Source organism: Alligator mississippiensis, chromosome 3 (assembly GCF_030867095.1).
Source record: "Alligator mississippiensis isolate rAllMis1 chromosome 3, rAllMis1, whole genome shotgun sequence".
In the NCBI taxonomy this organism is placed as follows: Eukaryota; Metazoa; Chordata; order Crocodylia; family Alligatoridae; genus Alligator; species Alligator mississippiensis.
The window spans coordinates 194,676,743-194,703,466 of NC_081826.1; the positions used below are offsets into that span (position 1 = coordinate 194,676,743).

Genomic DNA, 26,724 nt, shown 5'->3' on the forward strand with positions numbered 1-26,724 from the left:
TTCTTTGCCAAAGCTAGTGCCATCTTAGTTAAAATTTCTGCCACCCACTTTACCTCTTAACATGGAGTCAAATTCACAATCAAGATGAGGGACAAAAGTACTTTGCAGCATTTAGAAATCAGTTTAAAACCTCAAAATAGGGAAAATGCTCCAGATTGGTGTTCTTCAGAGTGTTGCATTTCACTCAGAGCAGTGCGTGAGCATTATAGAATTGTGTATTTACATGACACTGGAAAATTCCTAACCACCTTTACCCCCAATACAAAAGTAGTGGTGGAAATTTACAGTAACATTAAAATGTTTTAATTTCCTAGAAAACTTCCCATAATATTTGGTATAAGGTATTCTCTCAGCTAGCTGGGGAAATTATTTTGCCAACTAAAGGGCACAGTTGTAAATTTTTGAAGAATTACCGTGTTATGCTGGTACATCCCCACTAACATGACAGAATTTGGTTTTGTATTGATGGGACCTTGGCTGACCAAAATCATTTGCTAGAATCATTATTTCTTGTGTTATTTCATATACTCTTTTTGGAGAGGCAAAGCTCATTGTAGAAGCGTGTGATTAGAAGTGATGGTGAAAAGATAAGTTACAGTGAATTAATAACATTCATTTAAATGTATTGTACTTCATCTGAAGTTACTTTCCTTCAAGACTTCAGTATTCCTTTTTCATGAAAATCATGAAAACCTATCCTTTTTGTTCCACTGTGTGTGTGTGTGTGTGTGTGTGTGTGTGTGTGTGTGTGTGTGTGATTATTTTTGTCCCTAGTAGCTGTCAGTATGGAAATGTTGGCAGGGAAAAAACATTATTAACTTAGGAAAATTTTGAAGGACCTTTTCTCTTGTTATTTAAAAGATTTATTTGATAGAAAAGTAAATGATAACAGTAGAAATTTCTTGGCAGATTGCTCTTTAAAGTACCAGTGCTTACATGTCTTTATTTGGTGCTTCAATAACAAATGGAAACCTATAGTCCTGTGTAGATTATTATTGTCACTGCCTATCACACAGAAGAATAGTCAGTTGTTACTTGTCTGGCAAATGCCTAAGTAGTTCTGGAAAAGCTAGGAGGATGGTTTGCCAGAACTATGCAGTAAATCACTATAGGTACTGGAACAGATTATTTTTGGCTGAAGGCTTTTTTGTTTTTGTTCCCCAGCCATAAAACATTTATTTTACAGGGAAGTGCTAGTTAATAACTAGTAATGCTTTCTTGAAGCAGACTCTTTGGCTAGGTTTTCTTATAGTAGTAAAATGAACAGGCATCCTCTGCCTCAGACAAAAAGAAAAGCAAAACTTACAAGATTTCTTTGCTGTTGTCTGCTCATTGTGAGCAGTTTTCAATATTCTATAGGGTATATTCATATTACTACTGACTGAAAGTTAAAACAATGTGCCCTGAGACAACAAAAGCCTATGTCTTGAGGTTATTTTTTGGGAAGAATTGCTCTGCAATAAGATAGAAGATTTTCAGTTTTTCATTCTCACTAATCCCTATTTCTTTTGTATATTTTATTACATTATGTTTCACAGGCAAGTCAAAAGGTTAGAAAGTTTGGTGGTAGGGTTTTCTTGTCCCTCACTTGGATTAGAAAAAGGGAATAAAAAAAATCCTCCTGATACACTTCGTCTTCACTGCAGAATGAGCTTGGGTTACTTACAGCTGAACTAAATCGAGTGCAGGTAGCCATATTGTGTAATAACACTTGAGCTCTAGAGTGACTGGACTTTATTACTAGGTAATTAGAAGTGTTAACTCCATCCAGAGCCTGTAGGGATAAAATCATCATCACACTCAAGCATTTTAGTGTGGCAGGCACTTAAGTTGGAGCTGATACTTGGGTTAATTCTGCAGGGAATACAAGTCTACAAATGACTGATGTAAAAAAAGTCTCATTTGTTTTCTACCACTGATCCCACAATTTGTCCAGAGAACAAAACTAAAAAATGTGGAACTCTTGGATAGAGAAGAGACAGGGAAAAATATTATTTATCCATAATCTAATAACAACATCAATAATAATGACAACAATTGTGATAATAATATACGACAAGAGTATCAAACTCATCCAGATGCATAGACCAGGTTTGCTTTCTAGATCCAATGCATCCTGAATTGGCTGGAGTGGGAGCCCATGTGATCCAGTCCAGTTCTCACTTTACTATGTGGCCCTGAAGCTCTGCTGCATGGCCCTGCAGCCCTGATTTGGCCACTGCATGCAACATAGCCTCAGAGTGGCATGGGTGCTCCTCCAGTCTGGGCACCAAGCTGGAGTGGGAGGGCATGAAGCGCATGGGGCCATCTGGCATACTCCACATGCTCCCTGTGGATCCCTCTAAGACATATGGGCAGTAGGGCTGTGCAAAATTTTGACAGGCATTTGGCTTTGAAGCTGTTCCAACACATTTCGAGCTCGAAACAGAGAAATTGAAACAAAACAAAAGGCTTTGAAACAGCTTTGAAATGAAATGAGGGCACTCAAAATCTTTCAAAAGTTTCAAAACATTTTGAGTTTCAAAGCCAGGCTTGCTGCAGCTAAACAGAAAGTAAAGAGAGGGAGGAGGAAGAAGGAGGAAGGACTGCTATCTTATACTGACATCTAGCTCCCTGTTGGATTCCCCAGCCCTCTCATCTCTTCCCCCAGCTCTCTGATCATTTCCCCAGCTCTTCCCTGGGGGTGTGGGCCCCCGATCTGCACATGGAGTTTCAGTAGGCTGCCACTGAAACAGCAGCGGCAAGTTGCTGAAACCCAGCATGATGGTCTAGGGGCCCATGCCCCCCGGGAAGAGCTGGGGAAGTGATCAGAGGGCTGGAGGAAGATATGAAAGAACTGGGGAAATCAAACAGGGGGTTGGGGAATAGAAAAGGGAGCTGGGGAATCCAACCAGCAGCTGGGGGAATGTTCAGATCCTTGAACATTCCCTCAGTTCCTGGTTGGATTCCCCAGCTCCCCGATCTTTCCCCCAGCTCTCTGATTGCTTCCCCCAACTCTTCCTGGGGTGTGCAGGCCCCTGCATGATGTGGGATGACAGCAGGCTGCCACTGGGTGCAGCCTGTGCCAAGTGCTTGGAAGACAGGTGCTGGCGCTAGCCTCAGCCAGCAGCAGCAGCATGCTGTTATCCCATGTGCAGATCCAGGGGCCCGTGCCCCCTAGGAGCACTGTGGGGCTGTGCCAGATTTCTCCCAGAAGGCATGGGTGTGTGGGATGATACCAGGATGCCGCTGCTGGCTGAGACTGGTGCTGGGCACAGCCTGTGCTGACTGCCAGGTTGACAGGTGCTGCCACTGGCTCCAGCTGGCAGTGGCAGCATGCTGTCATCCCACGCGCAAATCTTTCAGCCTGCACCCCCTGGGAGGATTGCAGGGCTGTGCCAGATTCCTCTTGGGGAGAAGGGGCCCCCAGGTCTGCGCGCAAGATGACACTAGGATGCTGCTGCCGGCTGGGACAAGCGGTGGGTGCAGCCTGTGCCGAGGGCTGGGAAGCCTGGTGCTGCCTCTGGCCGCAGCTGGTGCTGTCATCCCACACGCAGATCCAGGGGCCTGTTCCCCCTGGGAAGACTCCAGCACAGCCCTGCAGCCCTCCCAGGGGGTGCAGGCCCCCAGATCTGTGCATGGGATGACAGCAAACTGCTGCTGCCAGCAAATGATACAAGTTTTATTTTGACCAGTTTGAGAAATGCCTGTACCTATCTCCTTGAAGCTTGGCAGGCTGAATGCCCTCTGAAGGGACTACAATCCCTGCAATTTTCATCCAAATCAAGCAAGAAATGACAAAGTTATAGGCATTTTCATGATTCCCCATTATAACCTATGAGGGAAATGTCGAAATGCATTGAAACAGAGAAACAATTTCGATGAAATGAAATGGAACAGTGCTTTGAAATGAAACAAAACAACAAAATTAAACACTGTCCCTTTGAAATGGCGAAATGGAAGTCGAAACAAAACTGTGCTGTTTCGTACAGCCCTAGTGGGCAGCACTGCAGGCTGGATGATATAGCTCCACTAACCATATCTTTGACACCCCTGATATATATTATTGTCATCACTGGAAATACTTTGATACAAGCAGGACACTCTTTCAATAGATATGAAAGTCATGAATGAGTTCAGAGGTGGCTAAAGAAGCCAATCACAATCAGATATCTGCATGTTTGAATAGACATTATTGGTCCCAAGAGGAAAGAGTGGATCATGGTGATGTCAGCTCATAATTCTTTCCCCTTCTCTTGCCTATTTTTCTCCATCATAAACAGATTAACACGTGAGTCAGTGGGGCCCAGCCCCAGGAGTCTCTTCCAATCAGGGACCACGTTTGCAACTTGCTCCTCATTGGTAGGGAAGCGAAAGATGTGGTTTTAAACATGATGCCGTTTTTGTCTCCCTGTTCATTGGCAGTAAGCAGCAGGGCCCCTGGGGCCCCTCAGCCAAACAGCAGTGGGGAAACAAAATTAGTGCTGAGTTTAAAACTGTGGTTTTCATAGAAAGCCTGATGAAGAGCAAGCAGGGCCCCTCCACCAATCAGCAGGCGGGGGGACCCTGCAAAATTAAAGGTGCTGCTGGACACATGGCCAGTAGCACAGCCAGGCAGTCAGTGCCCTGCAGCTAAGTCTAATGGGGGAAGGGGTATGGGGGAGGCAGATCAAGGCCCCTACAGTGAGGGAGGGACAGGGGCAGGGGCAGGTGCTGCCCAGCCAGGGCAGTTAATGTGACCCCAGGTCTGGGAGTGGGACAGAGCTGCAGGAGGCCTGTCCAGGGGGCACCGGGGGGAGGGAGGGGTAGCTCCCCACTGCTGCGTGCATTCTCAGAAGAGACATGAGGGGCATGTGCCCCCCCCCCCAGATTTGTGCATTGAGCATGGAGGGGTTGCCTGCTGCAGGCTCAGGGCCAGGGGCTGCACCAGCCATTTCCTGGTGGGGGAGGGGTTTAGGCTGGGGGTGGGTCAAGCTCAGTGGGCAGCAGTGGTGGTGCTGGGAGGGGTGGTTATGGAGGGGTCTATGGGTAATTTTGGGGTAGCTATAGCACCCCAAACTTCCCCTACTGCTGCTGCCACCACTTGCCCTGCACAGTTGAGCCTGTCCTGTTCCCAGCCCCCCTACCAGGAAGAGGCCAGCACAACCCTGTCGCCGAGCCCTCAGTGGGCAGCCCGCCCTCATCCCACACACAAATGCGGAGGGGCACATGCCTCCCATGTCTCTCCTGGGGGTACATGTAGTGGCAGGGATCCACCCCTCTCCACACCCCCAGGAGAAGCTACCCATGGCTCTCTCCCATTCCCAGCCCTGGGGTCCCATTCACTGCCCAGTCCCTGCCTCACTCCCTCCCTCCCCCTGGGGTCCTCAATCTGCCCTCCCTGCCCCACGCCTCTTTGCCCCTCACAGACTTACCGGCAAGGAGATGCTCTTCGAGCTGCCAGGCTGCATTCCTGGCTATGTGCATGGTAGCTGTGGGCATGCAAGTGGTATTTATCAATGACATTATTAGCTACAGTAGCAAAAAAATGTTGATAGCTGATAGTGTTAATTTTCCTTTTATCAGTGCCTATCTGATATGCAACTGATATATCGGTGAACCTTTAGAAGGGGTCTCCAATTTTGTGTTTGTCCAGGGCCCCATTAACTCTAAATCTGCCTCTGATCTCCATAGTCTCTCTTGCCTATCTGCCTCCATAGTGAGGTAAGTTTGGTCAAAATGGTTAATGTCTTGTCTTACTTCATGGTACCATTGGGGATAATTCAGCACTGAAGTCTTCCACGTATTGGTGTTAATATTGCATTTCTTCAGATTTACCTTCTAGAATGATGACCATTGGCCAGTTTGTAGTATAGGACCTGTTTCTGGGGCTGGTTGTCAGGCATCCTTATGACATGTCCTGTCCAATGGAGCTGGTGCCATATAAACAGGACTTCAATGCTGGTGGTGTTTGCTTGATCCAGAACACTGACATTCATTCTTCTGTCCTTCCAACTGATTTGGAGAATTTTCTAAAGGCATCACTGATGGTAACTTTCCATGGCTTTCAGGTGTTTCTGATACATTGTCCAGGTTTCATCCATACAACAGGATAAGGATAACAAAAGCCTGGTAGATGAGAAGTTTGGTCTGGGCTTGGACATGATAATTATTGAAGACACAATTTTGGAGATGTCCAAAGGTAGAAATCGCAGAGTTTATTCAATGTTGAATGTTGTCATCCATGCTTACTTTTTGGGAAGAGTGACTACCCAGGTAGGGGAAATGCTCAACCTTTGCCAAGGACTGCCCTCTAATTATAATATATGTGGCAGCAGTTGCTTGATTTTGGGTAGGTTGGTAAAGTATTTTGGTTTTCTTGTAGTTGAAATTGAGTCCAAGCATTTCATAAATTTCACAGAAATATTCAAGTGACCTGGAGTTCTTCAACAGAGTGGGCACACAACACAGTCATCAGCATACTAAAAATCAGAAATAGAAGTGTTGGTTATCTTGGATTTGGAATGTAACTGGTTGATGTTAAAGAGATTCCTACACATACAATACTGGATACAGACACCAGTATTGACAATGAGATGCAGATTAGGTGTGATATAGATGGAAAAAAAATGTTGGTACAATCATGCATCCTTGCTCAACTCCAGTTCTAATGATGAAGGACTTCATTTCTGAGCCATTGCTTAGGATAGTTGTTGCCATGTCATCATGAAGAAGTCTGGTGATAGTGACAAATTTTGGCAGGCATCCAAATCTCATCAGGATCTTCCATAGGGGCTCTCTGTTGATTGAATCAAAGGCCTTAGTCAGGTCAGTGAAGGCCATGTAAAGACCTCTGTATTGTTCATGACATTTGTCCTGCAGCTGTTTAAAAAAAAAGATCATGTCTATTGTATCTGTGAATGGTCTGAAACCACACTGCAACTCAGGTAGAATCTCCTTGGTGAGGGGAGTGAATCTATTAAGGAGAATGTGGGTAAGGTTCTCCCCACCTCTGGACAGGAGTGCAATGTAATTATAATTGCTGCACTCCAATCTATCTATCTCCTTTCTTGAATACGGTTATGATTCTGGCATGTCTCAAGTCACTGGGAATCTGCTCATGTTTTCAGATTTTCAGAATAATAGCATCTGGTTGGTGAGAGAGCTTTTCTCCAGCATAATTATGAATTTCATCTGGTATTCCATCAGGACCACATGCTTTGTTATTCTTCATCTACTCAATGGCTTTCAAGGTCTCTTGATAGTTTGGTCGGTCTGCCAGGTACTCCACTTAAACCTAAACCAGGAGTGGTGTGTACAGGCAATTTTTGCTGCCAGGAGCAGGGTGGGCATCTCAAAAGAGGGTGGGGGGAGGAGGGGCTGGAGGAAATGGTGGGGGCTGGTGGGTTCAGAGAAACTGGCAGGTCTGTGGGGGGCTGCCTTGTCCCAGTGGAGGGTAGCTGGGGGCTAAAAATAGCTCTGTCAGGGTCAGAGGGTAGGAACAGTGCAGCCCCAAGGGTGGGGTGAGTGACTGGGCTCTTCCAGCCCTGGGACTGTGCTGTGAACACATGCAAGCATTTACTAGACCTGGAACCCTTTTTAGATTAAGTTTAACCCAGGTTGATCTACAGAGGTAAACTAACTTAGATTGGGTGCTTCATTTTTTAGGCAACCTCAGCCCTGTGAATACTTGCATGGCCAGGCTTTTAGATTGACTTAGCCTTGGTTAAAATCAATCTAAATGTAACAATGGTATGTAACCTTAGAGGCATCGCACAGAACTTGCAGAAGGGAGGTAGAGGTAAGTTCTTTTTATGGCACCTTTGCACCCTAAGCATGAGCTGCTTCAAGTTGCTGTTGGTATAATTTAGAGAGCTCTGAGCAGGTTGCTGCACAAAGACTTTTCAATGTCAGTATACTCCTTCTGCAACCAACTCCACCTCTGGCATTCCTCCCACACCACGGCTTGTGAGCGTGTTCTCTGAAGGCAGATTGCAGTTGTCCTCCTCTGTGTGTGGGCAGACAAACAAGTTATCTCAAATTCAACGGAGGAAGGGGACTTACTGTGCATCAGTTGTTCCACAATAACTATTTTATATGTCTACTCTTATCCCATGAAAACTAATTTGGTGCAGTGCAGTACACACCACTGAATGAAAGAGGTCTTATTAACTGCAGCTTAGCTTTGATTTACTGCATAGCAGCTAATCTAGGTTAGGCTCTCACCATTTTACCTGGGTTTATTAGCCTGCCTTCAGTTCCTGCACCAGAGGAATTCTCTCTTGGTTACAATTAGGGCTGTTAGAGCTGCCATCCCTTGCCCCCCCCATCACTTCAGTCCTTCATATTGGGTAAGAAGGCCAAAGCAGGAATGAAAATCTTATCCAGCACACTGAACTAGAACTCAGTAATTGTAACCAATTATGTTTATTTTATTATTTTCCCAACTGTTAATGTATAAGTAAAAAGTTTATGGGTATTTGTTTTATATTATCTTATATTATATTAGTAAACCATAAAACATAGATGTCCAATGTTATAACCCTTATTTATTTTTCAGCTTAAAACGATTATGCTCTGTCTCAATAAAGACAGACCCATACAGACAGAAAGAAGAAAATTTAAACAAGGTCTTGTAACTTGTGAACAGACAAAAGCCAACTGTTTTTCTTTTCTTTTCATTTTAATTGTAAAACTGTTTTTGCTGTTCCTAACTGTTAAAGCTTCTTTACCTTAAAAATGAATACATGCACATAAAAACAAATGAACATATTAAAAATTACAGGCAATTCAGTTATTCTCCTAACTGTATCAAAGTATAGCAGAGTATGGAAGTAAGGAGGGCTGTAATATATATTCAATGACTGACTATATATAGAGACTATTTAATTAGTCTATAAGCTTAGGGACAGAAATTACACATAAACTGACATCAGAAGTCAGTTCAAATTTGTAACACAACAGAAGTTAAGTGCACATAAACCATTTTCAAAATGGGCAAAAGTGGTGTAAGATAAACCTGGATGGCTACAGTATCAAACTTAACTGATTTAGGTTAAATTGGCTTACTGAACTTCTGCCCCATATCCCCTCCAGATTCAACCTGTTTTCTTCAGCCAAGCAGGAAGGCATGCTCTAGCACCCCCAACCCCCGGCTTGTGGCCTGGGTCACTGCAGGCATGTGGCTACATTTCTAGAATCAAAAGTGAATGTCTGTTCACTTGCTTATTGGTTTAATCTATGCAGCTTAGACTAACCTTCTGGAACACTCTCATCATGTTCTTCTTAGTTCTCTCTTTTCTAAGTTAAACAAAACTACATTGTTCATCCTTCCCTCATAGGTTCATATTTTCCAACCCTCTTCAACAATTTTAACTGTCTGGACTTCCTGTAATTTGTCAACATCTTTCAAAACATAGTACCCAAAAGTGAAATGGTACTCCAGCTAAGGTTTTACCAGTGACAAGCGGAATATAAATAATTATCTCCCTTGTCTTACATATGACACTTGTTAATGTATCTCAAAAATAACTTTTTACAAGTATCACATTATTGAGTCTTATTTAGTTTGCAATTCATTCGAGCCCCCAAATCATATTCTACAGCCTAGCCATTTACTCCTTTTTTCTGTATTTATTCACCTGATTTCTCTTTCCTAAATGTAATATTCTACTATTGTACTTCTTGGATTTCCTCTAGTTGCTTTCCAATTTCTCTCCAATTTGTCAAGTTAATTTTCAATTCTGGCCCTGTCCTCCAACATGCTTGCACACCTTCCCCCTATGGAGTTATCCATAAATTGTATAAGTGTGTTCTCTAGTCCATTAGCCATGTCATTAAGGAGAATATTGACTAGAATTGACCCAGGGTACTTCAGGACCCCAGTTTCTCTCAGTGCAACCAATACAATCTTTGCAGACAGCACGATATTACCTTCATATATAGTTAACAAAATCCATCAGAAAGTGCCTGGATACAACTAATGTGTGAAACTAGATTCTTTGACAAATCTCCTTTCAGGGTTATCCTCTGGACATGGCTTAAGAAAGCCAAGTTTTACCTTCATAAAACCAAAATCAAGACTGAGTTGGGTTCAACTTCTTTTTATTATAACCCCTCAAAGTTCAAGATATGGATCAAAGGTTCCACTTTGGGCTCATCTTTATTATCACAGCAGAATGCTACAGTACATTTTAGCTCAGAGGTACAGTGTGATTATTCTGTAGAGCTTTTGGATTAATTTTCCCAATGTATTTTTAAAATGTTGAGAACAATACAAGAGACAACTGGACTCTTGCCTCTACTGAGATCCATGCAGAGTGAATATTACAGAGATGTTTGCAAGCAACACCTGCCCTTTTTATTGTACTAAGGAATAAAAAACAGCTAGTTCTTGACTATCAAGAGTTTAGTAAGAAAGGCTGTGCCTATGTATGTGCTTGGTGGTGTGGAGGTATTTAGATTAGAGTGTTTCCCAGACAGCTGCTCTAATTAAAATGGCTCACCATTATGTGTATTAAAAAATGGCTGCGGGATACTTTAAAGCTCGTTCAATGAGGTTTAGTTGAGGCTTAATACATGAGATGGTGAGGCAGCACTGGAGCATTCTAATTAGAATGTGAATGAGCATGTCTGTAGGCACCCAAAAAGTCTTACAGTTGGTTGTGAAGAACCTTTCATTGTTGTTTTGTTTTGGACAATATTCTTTACTTTATATGATGTTCTAGAAAGTGCTTAGAGTTCAGTAAAGGTTTATGCCACAGTTTTCACAGGCCTTTTCTGGTATTAATTCTAAATAATAGAGCCCATCACAGTTGTCTTCTTTTTTCAGGGTAATACTCCACCTTAAAAGAAGTATTTTGCTTTTTGCATACTTTCTGATAGGCTCGTTTTTTGACCACAGAATATTGACTCAATTCAAATTAAAGATCAATTAAATAAAGGAAATAAAATCAGCCTGCCACAAAGTGGCTACAGTTAAGGACTAAGTGAAACCAAGGAAAGCAATAAAACACAGGGAGAATGGTGTGCTTACATCCACCAGTATTTCACAGCAGCCATGTTAAAGTAAATGGCATATGTTGCAGTGATCTAGTGAAAAAGGATTTGAGTTCAACTTGTACTCTGACCTTTATTATTTCAAAGACTTTAAAATTTATATGTGCAATGCTGACTCTGGACAAGTTACTTGAACCTTTTCACTATTTGCACTGGCAAAATAGGAATAAGATTACATCCTTTGCCTGTCTCAGTTGTTGAGGGACACACACAAAAAAAGTTGGGGGGCACTTAGGAGTATATGTCTAAAGTAAAATTGCAATCCAAACAAACAAACATACAAACAAAAAGCTCAGCAACCCCAACCTCTACTGGGTGTCTAACCACTATGCTAGAAGCATGGAATCTTTTGGCTCTTGTCTGCACAGTGGAACATGTTCAAGAGGAGAGAGAGAGTGGTGCCCACATAGGCTTCCTTATAGGGCCTCATACTTGGGGTCCTTTTCTGAGAGCTCCCAGAGAACATCAATTGTACTTTCTCTGACCATATAATATAGATCTGCCACTTCCCAAGAGCTTTAATCTCTAAGGTAGCCTGTAAGTGGATGGCAGCAGAACACAGGATTCTTATATCCCATGTTTTACATGAAGAGAGTGAACCCTGATCAGTTCTATCAAAGAGCAGTCATAGGCACCTGTTTTGGGGAGAGGATTTCAGTTTCTGTATCCTGAGTGGATGAAGGTGCCTTCATGCAATCTAGACTCAGGTGCCTAAAGTTCCAGAGAGAGACAGGACAGATAGGCTTAGAGGTTTTTTAGGATTGCCCTGGTGAGCGACCATGCATTGTGTACAGAGACTAGGTGTCAAACTCCAAGTTCGGATTTCACTGTGAAGAATCTTAGGGCATCTTTACACGTACTCTGGGGTGGGGAGAAGGGGGTGCTTTAATTAGAGCAGCTCTCAGAAGCCACTCTAATTAAAGCACCCACAGTGTCTTATGTATTCAGCATCCTGCACTTCAAAATAGCGGTGGGTTGCTTTAACTTGTTCAGCAAGCTTTAAACCGCCATTTTGAAGCACAGGGATGAATGCTGTGAATACATGTGATGCTGAGGCTGCTGGATCATACTAATTATCTGCTCCAATGTGCTCTATTTAGAATACATCAGAGCAGACGTTAGGCATGTGTACAGGTTTCCTTAGGGCCCCATCTAGACATTCAGGTAAAGGTGTAATAGGATCCGATGCATGATCCATCCAATTGCATCTCCTGCCATGCCCCATGTGCATGGCAGGAGGCATGATTGTGAGATCCAGCATCAGATCCTATTATACCTTATTGCAAGTACAAGGGGAGCCTGGGATTGCTGTCATGGACTCCCTCTGCACCAGCAAGTAGCAACCTCCTATAGACAATGAGTCTTGTAGCTGTGCCCTGCAACTGCTGGGACTTTTCCAGGCTTGATCCTCCCACCACCCACCTGGCTGGGGCCCCACTCAACTTACCCCCGCTCCTGCCTTTGCAGCACTCTGTCCCTTACCATGGGGGCCTCAATCGGGCCCCTGTCCCTTTCCTCCCTCATGGACTGTCCTGGTGGGCTGGGGACCCTCCACCCCACCCTCAGATTGACTCCAGATCTACCAGTTGATTGAGATAGACCCGCTGGTGACCACTGCTATCCACATAGATTTGTGGATATCATGTCTACAAAATTTGCCACAGAAAGGTGCTCTGGGATTTCAGGTTTTATTTTCAATAATGTATATTTCTAGCCTTGATCGTCTTGAAGATCAAAATCATAAACTCAACAGATTGATGCCTATTTTGCATTACTGATTTCTCAATGGTCATTTCTCACACACACACACACACACACACGCACACACACACACACACACTCTCATCATTAACTCTGAAAGCATCAAAATGAGTAAGGACAAATTAATGTACAAGGATCTATATATTTAGCGATTTCAAAACCAATAGTTGCATGTACAAGTCCATAGCCCAGCCCCAGCCCCCGTCCAGGGGCTGTGCCGTACTATTCCCAGGGGGTGCCTCTGAAACATTCAACATTTCCGAAAAGTTTCAAATGGTTTTGTTTCATTTTGGAGATGTTTTGGAGCCTTCTATTTCATTTCAGATTTGGTGTTTCAGGCACCAAAATTGGCCAAAAGACCTCCAAAATGAAACAGCTGCTGAAATTTCACACAGCCCAGTATAAATCTACCATGTCAGATTTACAACCCCTCTGGTGGCTTAATATCAAGTGCTGGCAGGAATCTAACATAATAAAATCACTTGCTGAGCAAAGCGTATACAATATGGGGAAGGAGGAGAGAGGCAGAGAGATGGACAGAACCCTGGTAAACATCACCTGACTAAGCAAGTTTTCAGTCTCCAGTGCTGCTGATAGTATCTTTTGCTCCAAACAATGAAGGTGTGGTTTGGACAATTTTTCATTTTAGATGTGTTGATCATAATTGAATTAGACTCAGTGCACATGCACAGAGCCATAATAGATGTAGCAGCTTAAATATGCCCTTTGTAATTAGTTGACTTGATTTGAGGGATTTTTCCTTTACACTGTGCTCATTTATAACTTGCTTGATTTTGATTCCTTTTATATGCTCACTGACCTGGATATCTATTCTTCTCTTGCAATTATTTATTATACTTTCCCTTCTCAGTTAATCTCATAACATTCCATCTTTGTTTTAGGTATGCAGATATTATTCCTGATGGCATTCTCCCTCCTGAATTTTTATTCCCTTCAATTAATTTCCCCAAGACATTGAATAGATATACCTGAAGGGCCAAATTTTATCATCAATTACAAGATCCATTACATTGATTACTTATGTCAATATAGCTCTATGGACGAGTTCACCCAAACATGTTTAAAAATTCTTCATCTGTCACTCAGACATTCAGACTGAATATTATCTTCTTAAATTTGCCAAACAGCTTGAAATAGTTAATTTAGCATGAAATTCTCTAGCATTTTGACATATTTCATCTTTGAAATATTCTTAAACTCCTGTTTCTCTGTTAAACCTGGACTGTGGGCATTAGAACTATGCGAAATTTCAGCAACTGTTTCATTTCGGTGGTCTTTCGGCCCATTTTGGTGCCTCAAACACTGAATCTGAAATTAAACGGAAGGCTCCAAAACATCTCTGAAATTAAATGAAAACATTTGAAACATTTCGGAAATGTTTTGGATGTTTCAGAGGCACCCCCCGGGAATAGTATGGCACAGCCCCTGGATGGGGGCTGGGGCTGGGCAGGGCATCCATGGGGGCTTCTGTGGCTCCCGCTGCTGGGGCAGAGGCAGGAACAGCCAGAGTAGCCATGGGAGAAGCCCCCATGGCTGCCACGTGGGTGCTAGGAGGGGAGACCAATCCCTGCTGCCCTCCACTGCCCTGCATTGCATGGTGGGGCTCTGCCACAAGCCCTCGGAGGCCTTGATCGCCGCTGCTGCAGCCAGTCAGCATGGGACTTTTTTTTTTTTTTTTTTTAAGTGCCAGAAGGCTGGGGCCAGGCGGGGGGATGGAGCCAGGCAGGGCAGTCATGGGGGCTACTCCTTTGGCTCTCCCCACTGGGGAGAGGCAGACACAGCTGGAGAAGCCATGGGAGAACCTGCAGCCACCCAGCTGTGCCGGCCTCTCCCCAGCTGATCTGAATCTCCAAAACAGCATTGAAACTCTGAAACAGATTTGGCCGAATTGAAATGGAACACTGATCCGAAACAGCAAAACAAATCACTGTCCTCTGAAATGGCTGAATCTGAAATGAAACATAGCCGTTTTACATAGCCCTAGAAGGCATCCCTTAAGCAAGCTATGAAATGGGACGGGCTCTACTGGTAGCTATGGAAAGGAGACAACTTGACTTCTGCAGACCTTTAATCCCCACACAAGTTGGTGGGGTCCCATTAAGAATCTGGTAACCAGTAAGATGGCAGTGGTGGGGCAGATGGCAGTGCTCCTTTCAACAGTGGAAATGATTAAGGGAAGTGTGATGACTCACTGGATAGTTCCCAGACAAATTACTCTCTAGTTAAACTGCATCCCTTCCATCTCAGCTTCCTTATGTTTCTGGGACACCAATACTCTGCCAGTCACTTTGGGAAACTTCAGTAAAGTCTGTCTGCTTGAGTAGCTTGATTCTCACCCTGCACTTATAGCATCAGGAATATCTTCTCTGTGATCAGTGAGATTCCTCTAGTTTGTCTTTTTAAGATGAATCCCTGATAAGGCCATAATAGACTCCTGAATTATTCCTTTGAAATATTCCTTGCAGGTTCTGAGCACCCTCAATACTGTAGGATTATGTCCTAGTACCGTGTTATGTAAGGACTGGTAGCTGGAAACAGTAAACAAAAATTGCAAATGGACCCGGTTTCCCCCTGGCACTTATATTTTGTTAGCAAATAGCTGTAAGTTTTGACTGGGTGCAGTTTCTTTTACTCTTATTGTTACCCCTTTCAACATAATTGATAACTGAACTCCCTTTCCTACCCTATACTGCACAAGCATTTTGAGAATACAGATTTAGAATAATTTAGACAAGAAAACTGTACTGTGTAATTTGACCCACACTACTGCAGAAACCAATTCCAGCAAGATACAGACTAATTTCTTTAGCATCTACTAAGAATGTATATCCTGAAGTCCTATGCAAAACACTCAAAGAACGAAAGAGAAACAAAAGTGTTTAGGAATATTTAAAAAAGGAAAATGTTTATTATTTTCTATTATCTCTTGAGTTTCAGGAGTTTGAATTTTTTCTCTATAAGAGAAAGATGGTATGAAGGAAGGTACACAGTCAATGTTACATGTGCCCCTTAGAAGATGATTGAGGAATGATTTCAGTGAACCTCTGCTTCCTGCATGATGCATTTACAAGACACGAACCTTTCCATATTGTAGAAAAGAACTGTATATTATGAAATGTGTTTCTTGAGAAACAGCATACAGTCTGAAATTAAGCAGTGTGTGATAATACTTCTGCAGCAAAGGGCAGAAGTAAAAGTGTTCATGCAATGTTAGCATACTTTCATTTTTTTAGTGATTTGCTATGAAACTTTAATGTGATATTAAGTAAGCTTTTTGGTAGAATTTCTTTGCATTTTTTAAAGCCAGAGTCAAAAGGGGATTGGACAAATTCTTGGAGGAAAGGGGCATTGGTAGCTATTGAACTCAGGAGTTAGGGATATAGTCTCTGAATTAGAACTTCCTAGACTTTAAATGCTGGAGGCTGCAAGTGAGAAAGGAACAGTGGAAAAAACCTAGTTCACGCTCTTTTTTAGCATCCACTTTTTGTCACTGTGAGACACAAGGATCTCGGGCTAGATGAACTTATGGTCTGACCCAGTAATCACAATTCTTATGTTCTTAAATTAAAAAAAAATACAGAAGCAGCTAGAAATAGATTGGAATGCCTTATTTCCTGAACCATACCAAATCTTCTGAATCTCTAGAACACTGCTTCTGTTCTAATCCTGATAAATACTCATAAAAATTGTAGAACCATGAAGAACTTACTGTGCTGCCTCCCTGGAAGGCAGCCTCACTCCAAAAATGTCACCTGAGAAATATTGAGAAAAAAAGAAAAATGATACAGAATACTTTTATATATTGTATATGAACCACATGAAACTTACATCTTTGCCAATTAGGTCTTCCTGGTTTTCCACAATACCCCAGGGGGCTATACCAATAGTGCATATCTTCCCTCGAGATTTTGAGGCATGATCTTTTAACGCATCTCCAACATGCCGAATGACGCCTGAAAAAAAAAAAGGGATAAATATAAAACGTCAAAAAAGTATTTTGGTCATGAAGAACTAGAAACAGGAGAGTATTGAACTCTCTGTTAAAAGCATGCAAGCAATCCCACTGCTGTTCAACAAAGCACTGAAACATATGCTTAAAGCTGAACAGATCCTTAAGTGTTTTGCTTAACTTCAGACATAATAAAGTAAAATAGAGAGACACTTTCAGTACTTTGGTAATTCAGTGCATTTTACCCACATTCTTACTGAATAAAATCACATAGTTCTAAGAAGGAAAATTATATTGGCAAACAACTTTTGTCCTCGCTCATAACTAACTATATTCTGTCCATGTCCTGGCAAAGTTCTTTGGGTAGATGTGATATATTTTATTAGACCAACTAAATAGTTGGAAAAAAAGTTCTTTGCAAACTTTCAAAGTAATTTCTTTTATAGGAAGACGTTAAACTCTCATGGGAGTAGTCAGGCATACACCATGTGTGCTACCCTGCACTTTAACATGCTAGGTGTAACATCACAGCTTTTCTTCATACACCACCAGCTCTAACCGCAAACACTTTACTGGTGATCATGTTATGTAGAATGGACTATGTACCACAGTTAGGCTATACTGGCCACATCTACATGAGTGGGGGACTGTGCAGTTGTTACTGCACAGTTGTTACTGCAGACTATACAATTGTTACTGCATAGTCATTTAGTACTTGTGCAGTAACAACAAAATTTAGTACTACTCATCAGCAAGTACTAAATGACTGTGCAGAAACCGGCCTTCCTGTGTAGTACCATTGCCACACTTTTTTTTCCAACACTACTACACAGTAGCAATAAGCTACTGCACAGTAGCTCATTACTACTGTGTAGTAGCACTGCCACATTGTTAGTGCCCGGCAACACTACTGCACAAAAGCAATGAGCTAGTGCTCAGTAGCTTGTTGCTACTGTGTTATCCTCAAAAGACCAAGGAGTTAAATTTATAGAATGATAAAGCTTGTTTATTCAGAGAGCCTTCTTAGTTTACTGACCTGCTATTCCCTCCTACAATCCCCAGGCCACTGTAACAACTCATACATAACACTGTTAAAGGTATCCGCACATCTTCCCCCTTTACATGTAACTTATCCCTATGTAATACTAACAGTGGAATATTAGTTCAATCCATTGTTAAACCACATTTTAACAGGTCTCTATTAGTCATTGTGTTGGCTTTTTAGCTCTAAGTGATCTTCTCAGGTTCTGTGAATTCTCAGTCCTTGTTGGTTCAGTTCATGTTTCATTTCCTTGTTCAGATGTCTCTACTTCTGTGTCATTTTCAATCTCCTCTGTTGTTTCTTGTTGCTTTGTTGTTAGCTCTGTTTCCTTTGGTGAATCTTGTGCTGTTGCTTCTTTTCTTCCCTTTATGAGCTGCAAGTGTTGTCTGTTTCTTCTTAATACCTGTTCTTCCAGTGTGACTGACTACTTGATAGGATCTGGGAGCTACTTGATGGGAAACTAGGTTTTTTTTGTTTCCATATTCATCCATCTGAAATAAGCACCATATCTTTGTTGTGCAGTTGTGGTAACTTCCTGGAACCCCTGTCATAGTACCATTTTTGTTTGAGTTTGTCTATTTTTTAAAATGTTTTCATATTTTGTTTTTCATTCTGATGAGCCCCATCCACAAGATTTTGAAGCCTGGTTTTGAGTTTCCTGTTAAATAGCATTTCTGCTGGGGACAATCCATGTTTCATGGGTGTAGCCCTGTAATTTAAGAGTGACAGGTAAACATCAGTGTGTGAATCTGTAGCTTTTTTCAACAATTTCTTCATTATTTGTACTCTATTTTTCCACCAGATCATTGGATTGTGGGAATTTAGGACTTGAAGTGTTGTGACAGACTCCATATTTGTTTGCAAACTCTTTAAAATCAAGACAGTTGAACTGAATTGTGGTCCATTGTCTGTTCTCACAATTTGTGGAATCCCATGTCTAGCAAAAATTGATTTGATATGAGTTATGACATGCTTTGCTGTTGTACTTTTGAGCAGTGCCATTTCAGGATAGTGAGAATAATTATCTAGCACTAATACATAATTTTTTCCTGCATGCATGAATAAGTTAATGTCCGCTTGATACCATGGAACTATGGGATCCTCCATGACCATCATGGGACCTTTTCTTTGTGCTGATCTGTACTTTAGGCATGCTGTACAAGCCTTTACAACATCTTTTATGTCATTATTTATGTTGGTCCAATATAAAGCACTCCTTGCTCTCTTTTTGCATTTTTCAATGCCTGGATGCCCAAGTATTCTGTATAAAATGCCTTTCTTTGGCACTGCTGGAAAAAGTCATAAGCCTTTGAAGAAAATGCCATCCACTACTAACACCTCTTCCCTAAACTGAGAATAGGGGCTAGCTATATGTTTTCCAGGCCAACCAGCACAAATGACTGTTATCACTTCTTCGTTGTGGTGTCCTGAGCAGTAGCTTCTGCAATTAGCACTCACATTGTATCTGTGACAGGAATCACTCTTTTAATTAGATTAACCTGTACTATGTCTGAGTCTGGAATTCTGGCATTTTCCATTATGTCATATGCTCTGGACAACATACCTGCAATAGGGAGATGTTTTCCTGGCGTGTACTGTATGTCTAGATCATACATTTACAGTTGAAATAAAAGTCTCTGTAACCTGGGTGGCATATCTAATAACTCTTTCTTTGCAATAGTTACCAAAAGTTTTATGATCAGTTGCAGCTAACACAGGTTCCCCATGGATGAATATGTGAAATTTCTTAGAGCCATATTCTAGAGCTAAACTTTCTCTCTCAATTTGTGCATATAGACACTCTGACTTGGAGAGTGCCCTAGATGCACATGATACTGGTTTCTAGCTATCCCCATGTTTTTCAAGTAACACTGCTCCAATGCCTTCTTTAAAAGCATCTGCTGACAATGTAATGGGTCTTTTAGGTTCATAGTATTTTAGTGCCAGAGCTTTCATTATTTTTTCCTTCAAGTTTTTTTAATTCAGTTTTGTGTTCATGCTCCCATATCCACTGAGCATTCTTCTGTAGGAGTGATCTAAGGTGTTTGGTCTCCTCTGCTGAGTTAGATAGCTGTTTTCCTATAAAATTGATCATCCCCAGTAATCTTTGCATTCCTTCCTTAGGAGTGGGGGGGCATGTTTGTAATGGCTTCAACCCTTGCAGGATTGATTTGCACCCCTTCTCAGAGAGCTTTTCTCTCAGATATGTTATTTCTTTGACCCTGAATTTGCATTTGTGTTTGTTCAGTTTCAGACCTGCTCTATGAGCTCTTTCTAATACCTTTCATAGCCTCAAGTTAAGCCACAGTATTTCCCCGAACTACTACATAATTAATATTAAACAGTTCCATCAAGACCTTCAAAAATGTGTTGCACCTTTCTGTGAAATACTTCAGATGCAGAACACAGTCCAAAAGGAAGCCTATGAAAGCAATACCTTCCAAAGGGCATATTGAAGGTACATATTCTAGTACTATTGTTTTTTTGGGGAACTTGACAAAACCCAGAAGAGGCAGCCAAAGTGGAAAAAATATTTAGCTTCTGCCACATTGTCAAAAGCCTCTTCCCTAGTCGGAATGGGAAAATGCTCCCTTTTTGGTGTATCTGTTCTTTTGCTTAGGATACAGACACAATCTGAAGGATCCATCTTTTTTTCTATTATGACCAGTGAATGAACCCAAGCAGTTGGTTGCTCTACTTTTTCTATTATGTCCATGTTAACGAATCTATCTAATTCCTTTTTCAGTTTCTCCCTTAGTACAAGGGGAACCTTTCTTGGAGCATGTCTGGTGGGAATATTTGGTTCTCTTAATTCTATTTTGTACTCAGTTGAGTTTCCCTATGCCTTGAAACACATCATAAAACTCTTCTTTTATGTTCTTGCTTTCTAGTCCTTTAATGGAATCCATTCTCTTAAACAAACCTAGAGTTTTACATATTCGCAAACCAATAATTAGCATTAGATTTCTTGGGACTGCTACAAACTGAATTTTTACTATATTACCCTTGTGTCTAACATGCAGTGCACAAACACCCCTGTTTTCAACAATGTTCCCATGGTATGCTCTAAGTTTCACTTCCTTATTCTCATAGTACACAAGTTTAGTTTTCATTTTTTTGAATAATGTATTCTGGTATTACATTGACCTGTGCCCCTGTATCTAATCTAAAAGTTACCATTAGTCCATCGGTGTCCAGTTTGATTGTCTAATCCTCAGAACAATGAACTTCTTCTTGCATTGTACCAATGAGGAATTCTTCCTTTTCCTCATTGCATAGAGCATGCACTTGTTGTTTCTTGTGTGGGGCATCCTGTTCCTTTCTGCAAACTCTTGCAAAATGATTGAATCTTCTGTATTTGTTGCAGTGCTTACCAAATGCAGGGCATTGCATGGGTTTGTGGTAATCCCCACAGAATCTGCAGCTGACCACTGTTTCTTCAAGCAATTCTCTTCCACTTGATTCTTCTGCAAGGATTCTGCTTGCCTGCTTCATAGTGAGGTACTCCTTTCTGTACTGTTTGTATATTGCCTTAGGTCTTTGCAGTCTTGCAGTCCTGTCTAGTTCAGCTTGTTCTGCCTTTTCCTCCAGTTTCTGCAGCCTGGCATTTGTTATCTCAGCCACTTGGTACATTCTAACTGCCTTTTCCAAATTAAGATCAGGATCCTTTAGCAGTCTTTTCCTGAGGCTTATATCCCTTATACTTAATACTATTTGGTCTCTGACCATGGACTCTTTTAGGTCTCCAAAGTTGCATGTGTGGCTCAGTGGTCTGAGGTCTTTGACAAACTCCTCTATTGTCTCTCATTCTTTCTGCTCTCATGTGGAAATTATACTGTTCAAAAGTTTAATTTTGTTGGGGTATACAATATTCCTCAAATGTTTTTATTATTGTGCCATAGCTTTTCTGTTCTGCTTCTGAAAGTTGTAGGCTATTATAAAGAGACAGCTTCTGGACCTGTTATATTAAAAAAAAAATATCTACCTTGAATGGAATCTTCCTTCTCTGTAGCTCCATGGACTGTCATAAATATGGTGATGTTCTACCTAAATTTCTTCCAGTTTTCTGCTGCATTGCTGGACAGCTTTAACTCCTTGGGAATTCTGAGATGCTCCATTTTTGTCTTTCTTTGCACCCCACTACTGGTAGCATATGTTATTCTCAAAAGACCAAGGGGCTAAACTTAAACAATGATAAAGCTCATTTATTCAGAAAGCCTTCTTAGCCTACTGATCTGCTGTTCCCTCCTGCAATTCCCAGGCTGATGTAACAACTTATACATAACACTCTTAAAGGTATCCACACAGCTACTGCACAGTAGTGTCTCAAGTAGACACACCCACTGTGAATAGCAGTAGCCAGTGCCAACAGTTATACCTCTGATCTAAACAAAGCTTGTTAAGAGTGATAAAAGAAATTGTTAAAATAAGTTTTATTCAAAATAAACATATAAACAACTCCTACCCCCCAACCCAAAAAAGAAAAAGAAGTTATGGATGAGATTTATACAAATGAGTTAGGTACCCAGTTACATATATGAAGTGCCTTGCACACACAATTCACATGCAATTATCATGGCTATGAAAAGAAATGTTATAACTGCAAGTGCAAATGGGCAGGATTATCCGTGTGTGCAGACTTTTTTGATTTGTGAACAAAACTGTAGTAACTGCATACAGAGATTAAGTTCACAATTGTGCACCTATGTGGTTTGAAAATCTGACTTAGAATTGTCATCTGCTTTATCCACATTATATATTTAATTTACCAGAAGTAGTTGTTTATAAAGGATTTCTTTTAAGATAACACACACCAGTCCTAATTCTAACTATGTTGTTAGGACTATGGAAAAATTTTGGTACAGAAACACATCTCTCTCTTCACATGGAATTCAGCTGTCTTTCCTTTTTGTCAACTATAATCACAACACTTTGGAAAATGGTATAAAGGACACAGGAACTCAGGTCCTCAAGCTCATTTTACAAAACACAATTTCACACTCAATTCTCCTGTAATAAAATCCAGCAGCAAAGCTAGGTGTGGGTGACAGGCACACCAGCTCCAGGTGCCATTTCTGAGGGCATACAAGAATGCAGCCACCACTGCTGCCATCTCAACCACTGCCACTGCATAGGGTGCAAAAAGTGCTTGCTACACCTCTGATGATTTCTCTGTAGTCTGATCTGTTATCTTACTTGGCAAGTGAGCATAAGGCAGCATGTGCATGAGGTCCAGAGACTGATGCATTTTATTTGGATTTTCCAGCCATCTTTGCCATTCCTCCTACTATATTATGAGCTCTAATTAAATTATCATCGCAACACAATACATTTGGTCAGGACATGGTTTAGTTTGCCTCTTCCTCTGACTGAAGCATAAGATATATAAATAGTTTCTGTTTATTCTCTGATGTCTCGGTGAGAAAGGAGAGTGAAAGATAAGCTTTTCATCCGGTAGGCAAAAAATATGGTTGGCTTTAATTTGATGTATAGTAAAAGCATCAGACATACTGAATTCAACACTGAACTTCAAAACACAAAGAAGCTGATCTGAAACCAACTAAAATTAATGCAAAGAACCCTATTTACTTCACTAAGCTTTTTATCAGACCTGTATTGTCCATACTATAAAATAAACACGAGATTATCCATAGGCACTGAAAGGATTACACGTTGCTGTAATATAGATGCACTGCACTATAACTATGTTGACTATGGTAATGAGACTTTGCCAGGGCAATTTACACAAACATGTTTCAGCTCAAACTTTACATATTTATCATTCACTACAAGTAAAACTCTTTGCCTTTCCTCTTTTTTTCCTCCCATTTTTCAGATATTTGACAATCTCTGTGCATCACAGTAAAACAAGTATGGACTGGTAGAAAATAACTTCCAAATCAGGGCTTTAAAATATAGCTATGCTCAACTTTGCATGCAGATAGAAACATTATCTCTGTGCTCCAAGGACAACAGAAAAAAATCTCTCAGAAAAATCATGAAATAGCTTAGGCACCTTATCTGCAGAGAAGAAAAAAAAATAACTTTTATTCGCATTTCTTCCCTCCTGCACACAGAACAGAAAAGTTTTCTCTTCACATATAGAGTGTTGTTATAAATTAAAGATAAAAGTTGCTTTTTTCTTTTCTTGGCTGAAAACCATTTTTCTTTATAAGGCTTCTTATTTCTAGGTTTAGCATCTTCCTTTCTGGTTGCAGGCTATAGATTGCTCTCTTCCATAAGTGGTCACTGGCTCATTGATGTTGATCTGCTGAAGTCCCCTCTGACAAAACACTTTAGATTGCCTCACAGCAGGCTTTATATTTCAACTTTGCAATCTGTCTTTCATGCTTTAGTAAACCTTTTATTTTCAGATAGCTGCTAGACATTATTATTCTGGCATTTTCTTGCTCATGCATAATAAAAAAAGATGACATGAAATGGGTTAGCTTCTCTTAATTGGACCTATTCTAAATCATAATGTTAAAATGATGAAAGCCTCCTTGATGCTGCTGTACTCTTATTTTAATGTAGCTGTTACCTGTGTTTACTCCTCCAGTGAATATCCAGGCTCCAGTTGTCATGGCAGCTTTAATTAGGCCTTTCCCAAAGACTTGCTTGAGTTTTGGCTGAAGTTCAAAATTCTGAAGGCCTCCATGCACAGAAATGAGAAGCTTGGGGAGCTCTAGCTGCCACTCTTTGGTCATGAGGTGCAAAAGAAGATCAGGCTTTGTGTCAAAGGACACACGTACATACTGCAGAATTAAAAGTATTGACAAGGGAAAAGGTTGGTTATGAATAGTCCTGTCTGACATTTACTAAGACATTATTTTAAAAAACTCACAATTTTAAAACAAAAATTATGTCTAAAAATACCTTTTATGTTTTTGAAAAGCATAACTACAGTTTGCAATTTGATAACATTTTTCTCCCTCTTGAAAGCTTTTTGAAATAATTAAAAGAATCAGCTTCACAAACTCCCCTGTCAGGTGTAAATAGGCAAATATTATGCATAATTTACACATGAGGAAATTGAAACACAGAGGTTAAGAGATTTGCTTAGGGCCACAGAGAGGATCCATATCAGAGTTAGTTTTAGTTTACGCCAAACAAATGCATTGGAAAAAAATCTACAGCATTTATAAAACTAGGGCATTCCTCTATTCGAGTTATACTTTCCAAAACAAATAAATTATATGTATACAATATTACAGAAGCATTAAAGTTTACAATGTCCAACACTAAAAAGCTATGGAATTCAACCTTTTATACACACACACACACACACACACACACACACACACACAAATATATATTTGGGAGGCGTGAGAGGCAGGCAAAAATTGCAGGTGGAATTGATGCAACAGCAGATATATTCACTTGAGTGGATTTAATAAAAGATAAATTATTACTCATTTATTGATCTGTAAAGAGTCTCTGTGGGAGATTCATAGGACTTGCAGTAAAGGGGCCAGGGACCTAATATGCCCTGAAATGATAATTATGTCCTTCAAATTCTGGGCTGTTATATATCCCATCCCTAGCCCTACCACCTTACGTTATGTAACCTGCACATCTGGCAGCCCAGTGGTAGCAGTGCTACTCAGAATCTCTGCTGAGCGTGCCACACAATGCTGCTGCTTCTACTTAACATGCCCCTTCCTTCAGAAGGTCCCTTTCCCATACTTGCATCACCATTTCTGGTGGTGTAAGTTAACATACACAAAACTTGTGCCTGGAGGAGTTCTGTCTGGAGCTCCAATTGTATGAGCATATAGACCTTGAAACGAAAGGAACCATATAGACCTTGAAAAGAAAGGAAATCTATTCCACAGACTCTTTAATAGCAGAAAGAGCCATTATGATCAATTAGACTAAACTTTTACAATGAAACAGACCACCAAATTTCACCTAGTATTTCCTGTATAAGGCCCATAAAATTTGGTTGAGCCAGTGCATACATAATTACTCCCAGGACAGTTCTGTGTTCCTCTCCTCACCCTCCTATGACATAACTCTCAGGGAACATGATATCCAAACATATTTCAGAAACATATTGTTAATGTTTACCATGTCTGTTCATTATTATTGTTGTTGGATTGATCTGCTATACTTTAAGTCATATGGTGCTCTTTCTTTTCCCTCACAGGATGAGAAACTTTTAACAAACTGAGCATGAATGGCTAATACCTGTTGTGGCATGCAAATATGATTTAAGCACATAAAGAAAAGCCAGTCCTAACACTTGTGCAAGAGAAATAATAATTCTTCCAGTAGCTGATACCCAAGATATACTGGAGATGGGGGAGGCACATAAAGTGAGCATTGGGCAAGCACATGATATACTGTTAAGTGCATGAATGTACTTTATGGATATCCTTTAGGCTAGGGACAGACATTCAAAAAGTCTGAGTCTGAATAGATTTAATCTTTGCAGGTTAGCAAGCTTGAACCAATTTGGTGGTGGATAGACATTCCCTTTTCCTTCCAGAAATGCAGGCACATGCCTGCAGTGACTCAGGCTAGAAGCCGGGGGGCACTAGAGAAGCCCTCCCCAGTGCTGAGCTGGGGGGTGGAGCATGGCCAGGGCCTGGTAGGACACTCTGATTAGGGCGGGGTTCCCCCTCGCCCCCCAGCAGCCCAACAGGGAATTGATAACACAGTGTTTAAGACCCCTAACTCAGTGTTTATCAGACCATTAAGAAAATGAAAGCTTCTCTCATTAGTTCAAGCTCTTCTTTAACAACTTTTTCCAAGAAAGGAAAGGAGTGATGTTACCAGCTACCTGTTGATTAACTCCAAAAAGCCTTAAACTGACACTGTGCCATCTGCCTTTGTGTCGTCAGCCACAGCATGGATCGTAGCCAGTACGTGGTCTGCTAGTTAATGCTGAGAGCTGTCTGTGTAAGGCAGATGGGAGGGGGTAATCCCTGCC

General features: G+C 41.1%; 1 protein-coding gene across 4 annotated transcripts in view; it reads right to left on the reverse strand.

The window, feature by feature from the left end:
- The window catches only part of LOC102562730 (transient receptor potential cation channel subfamily M member 3), a 397,561-nt gene that overhangs the window by 105,129 nt on the left and 265,708 nt on the right, over window positions 1-26,724 (reverse strand). For all 4 annotated transcript variants that reach the window (XM_019478170.2, XM_059724786.1, XM_059724785.1 and 1 more), the window contains exons 4-5: window positions 24,331-24,544; window positions 16,627-16,751 (exon numbers count right to left, since the gene is read on the reverse strand). In XM_019478170.2, coding sequence (XP_019333715.2) covers window positions 16,627-16,751; window positions 24,331-24,544 — 339 coding nt within the window. The remainder of the gene's footprint in view (window positions 1-16,626; window positions 16,752-24,330; window positions 24,545-26,724) is intronic.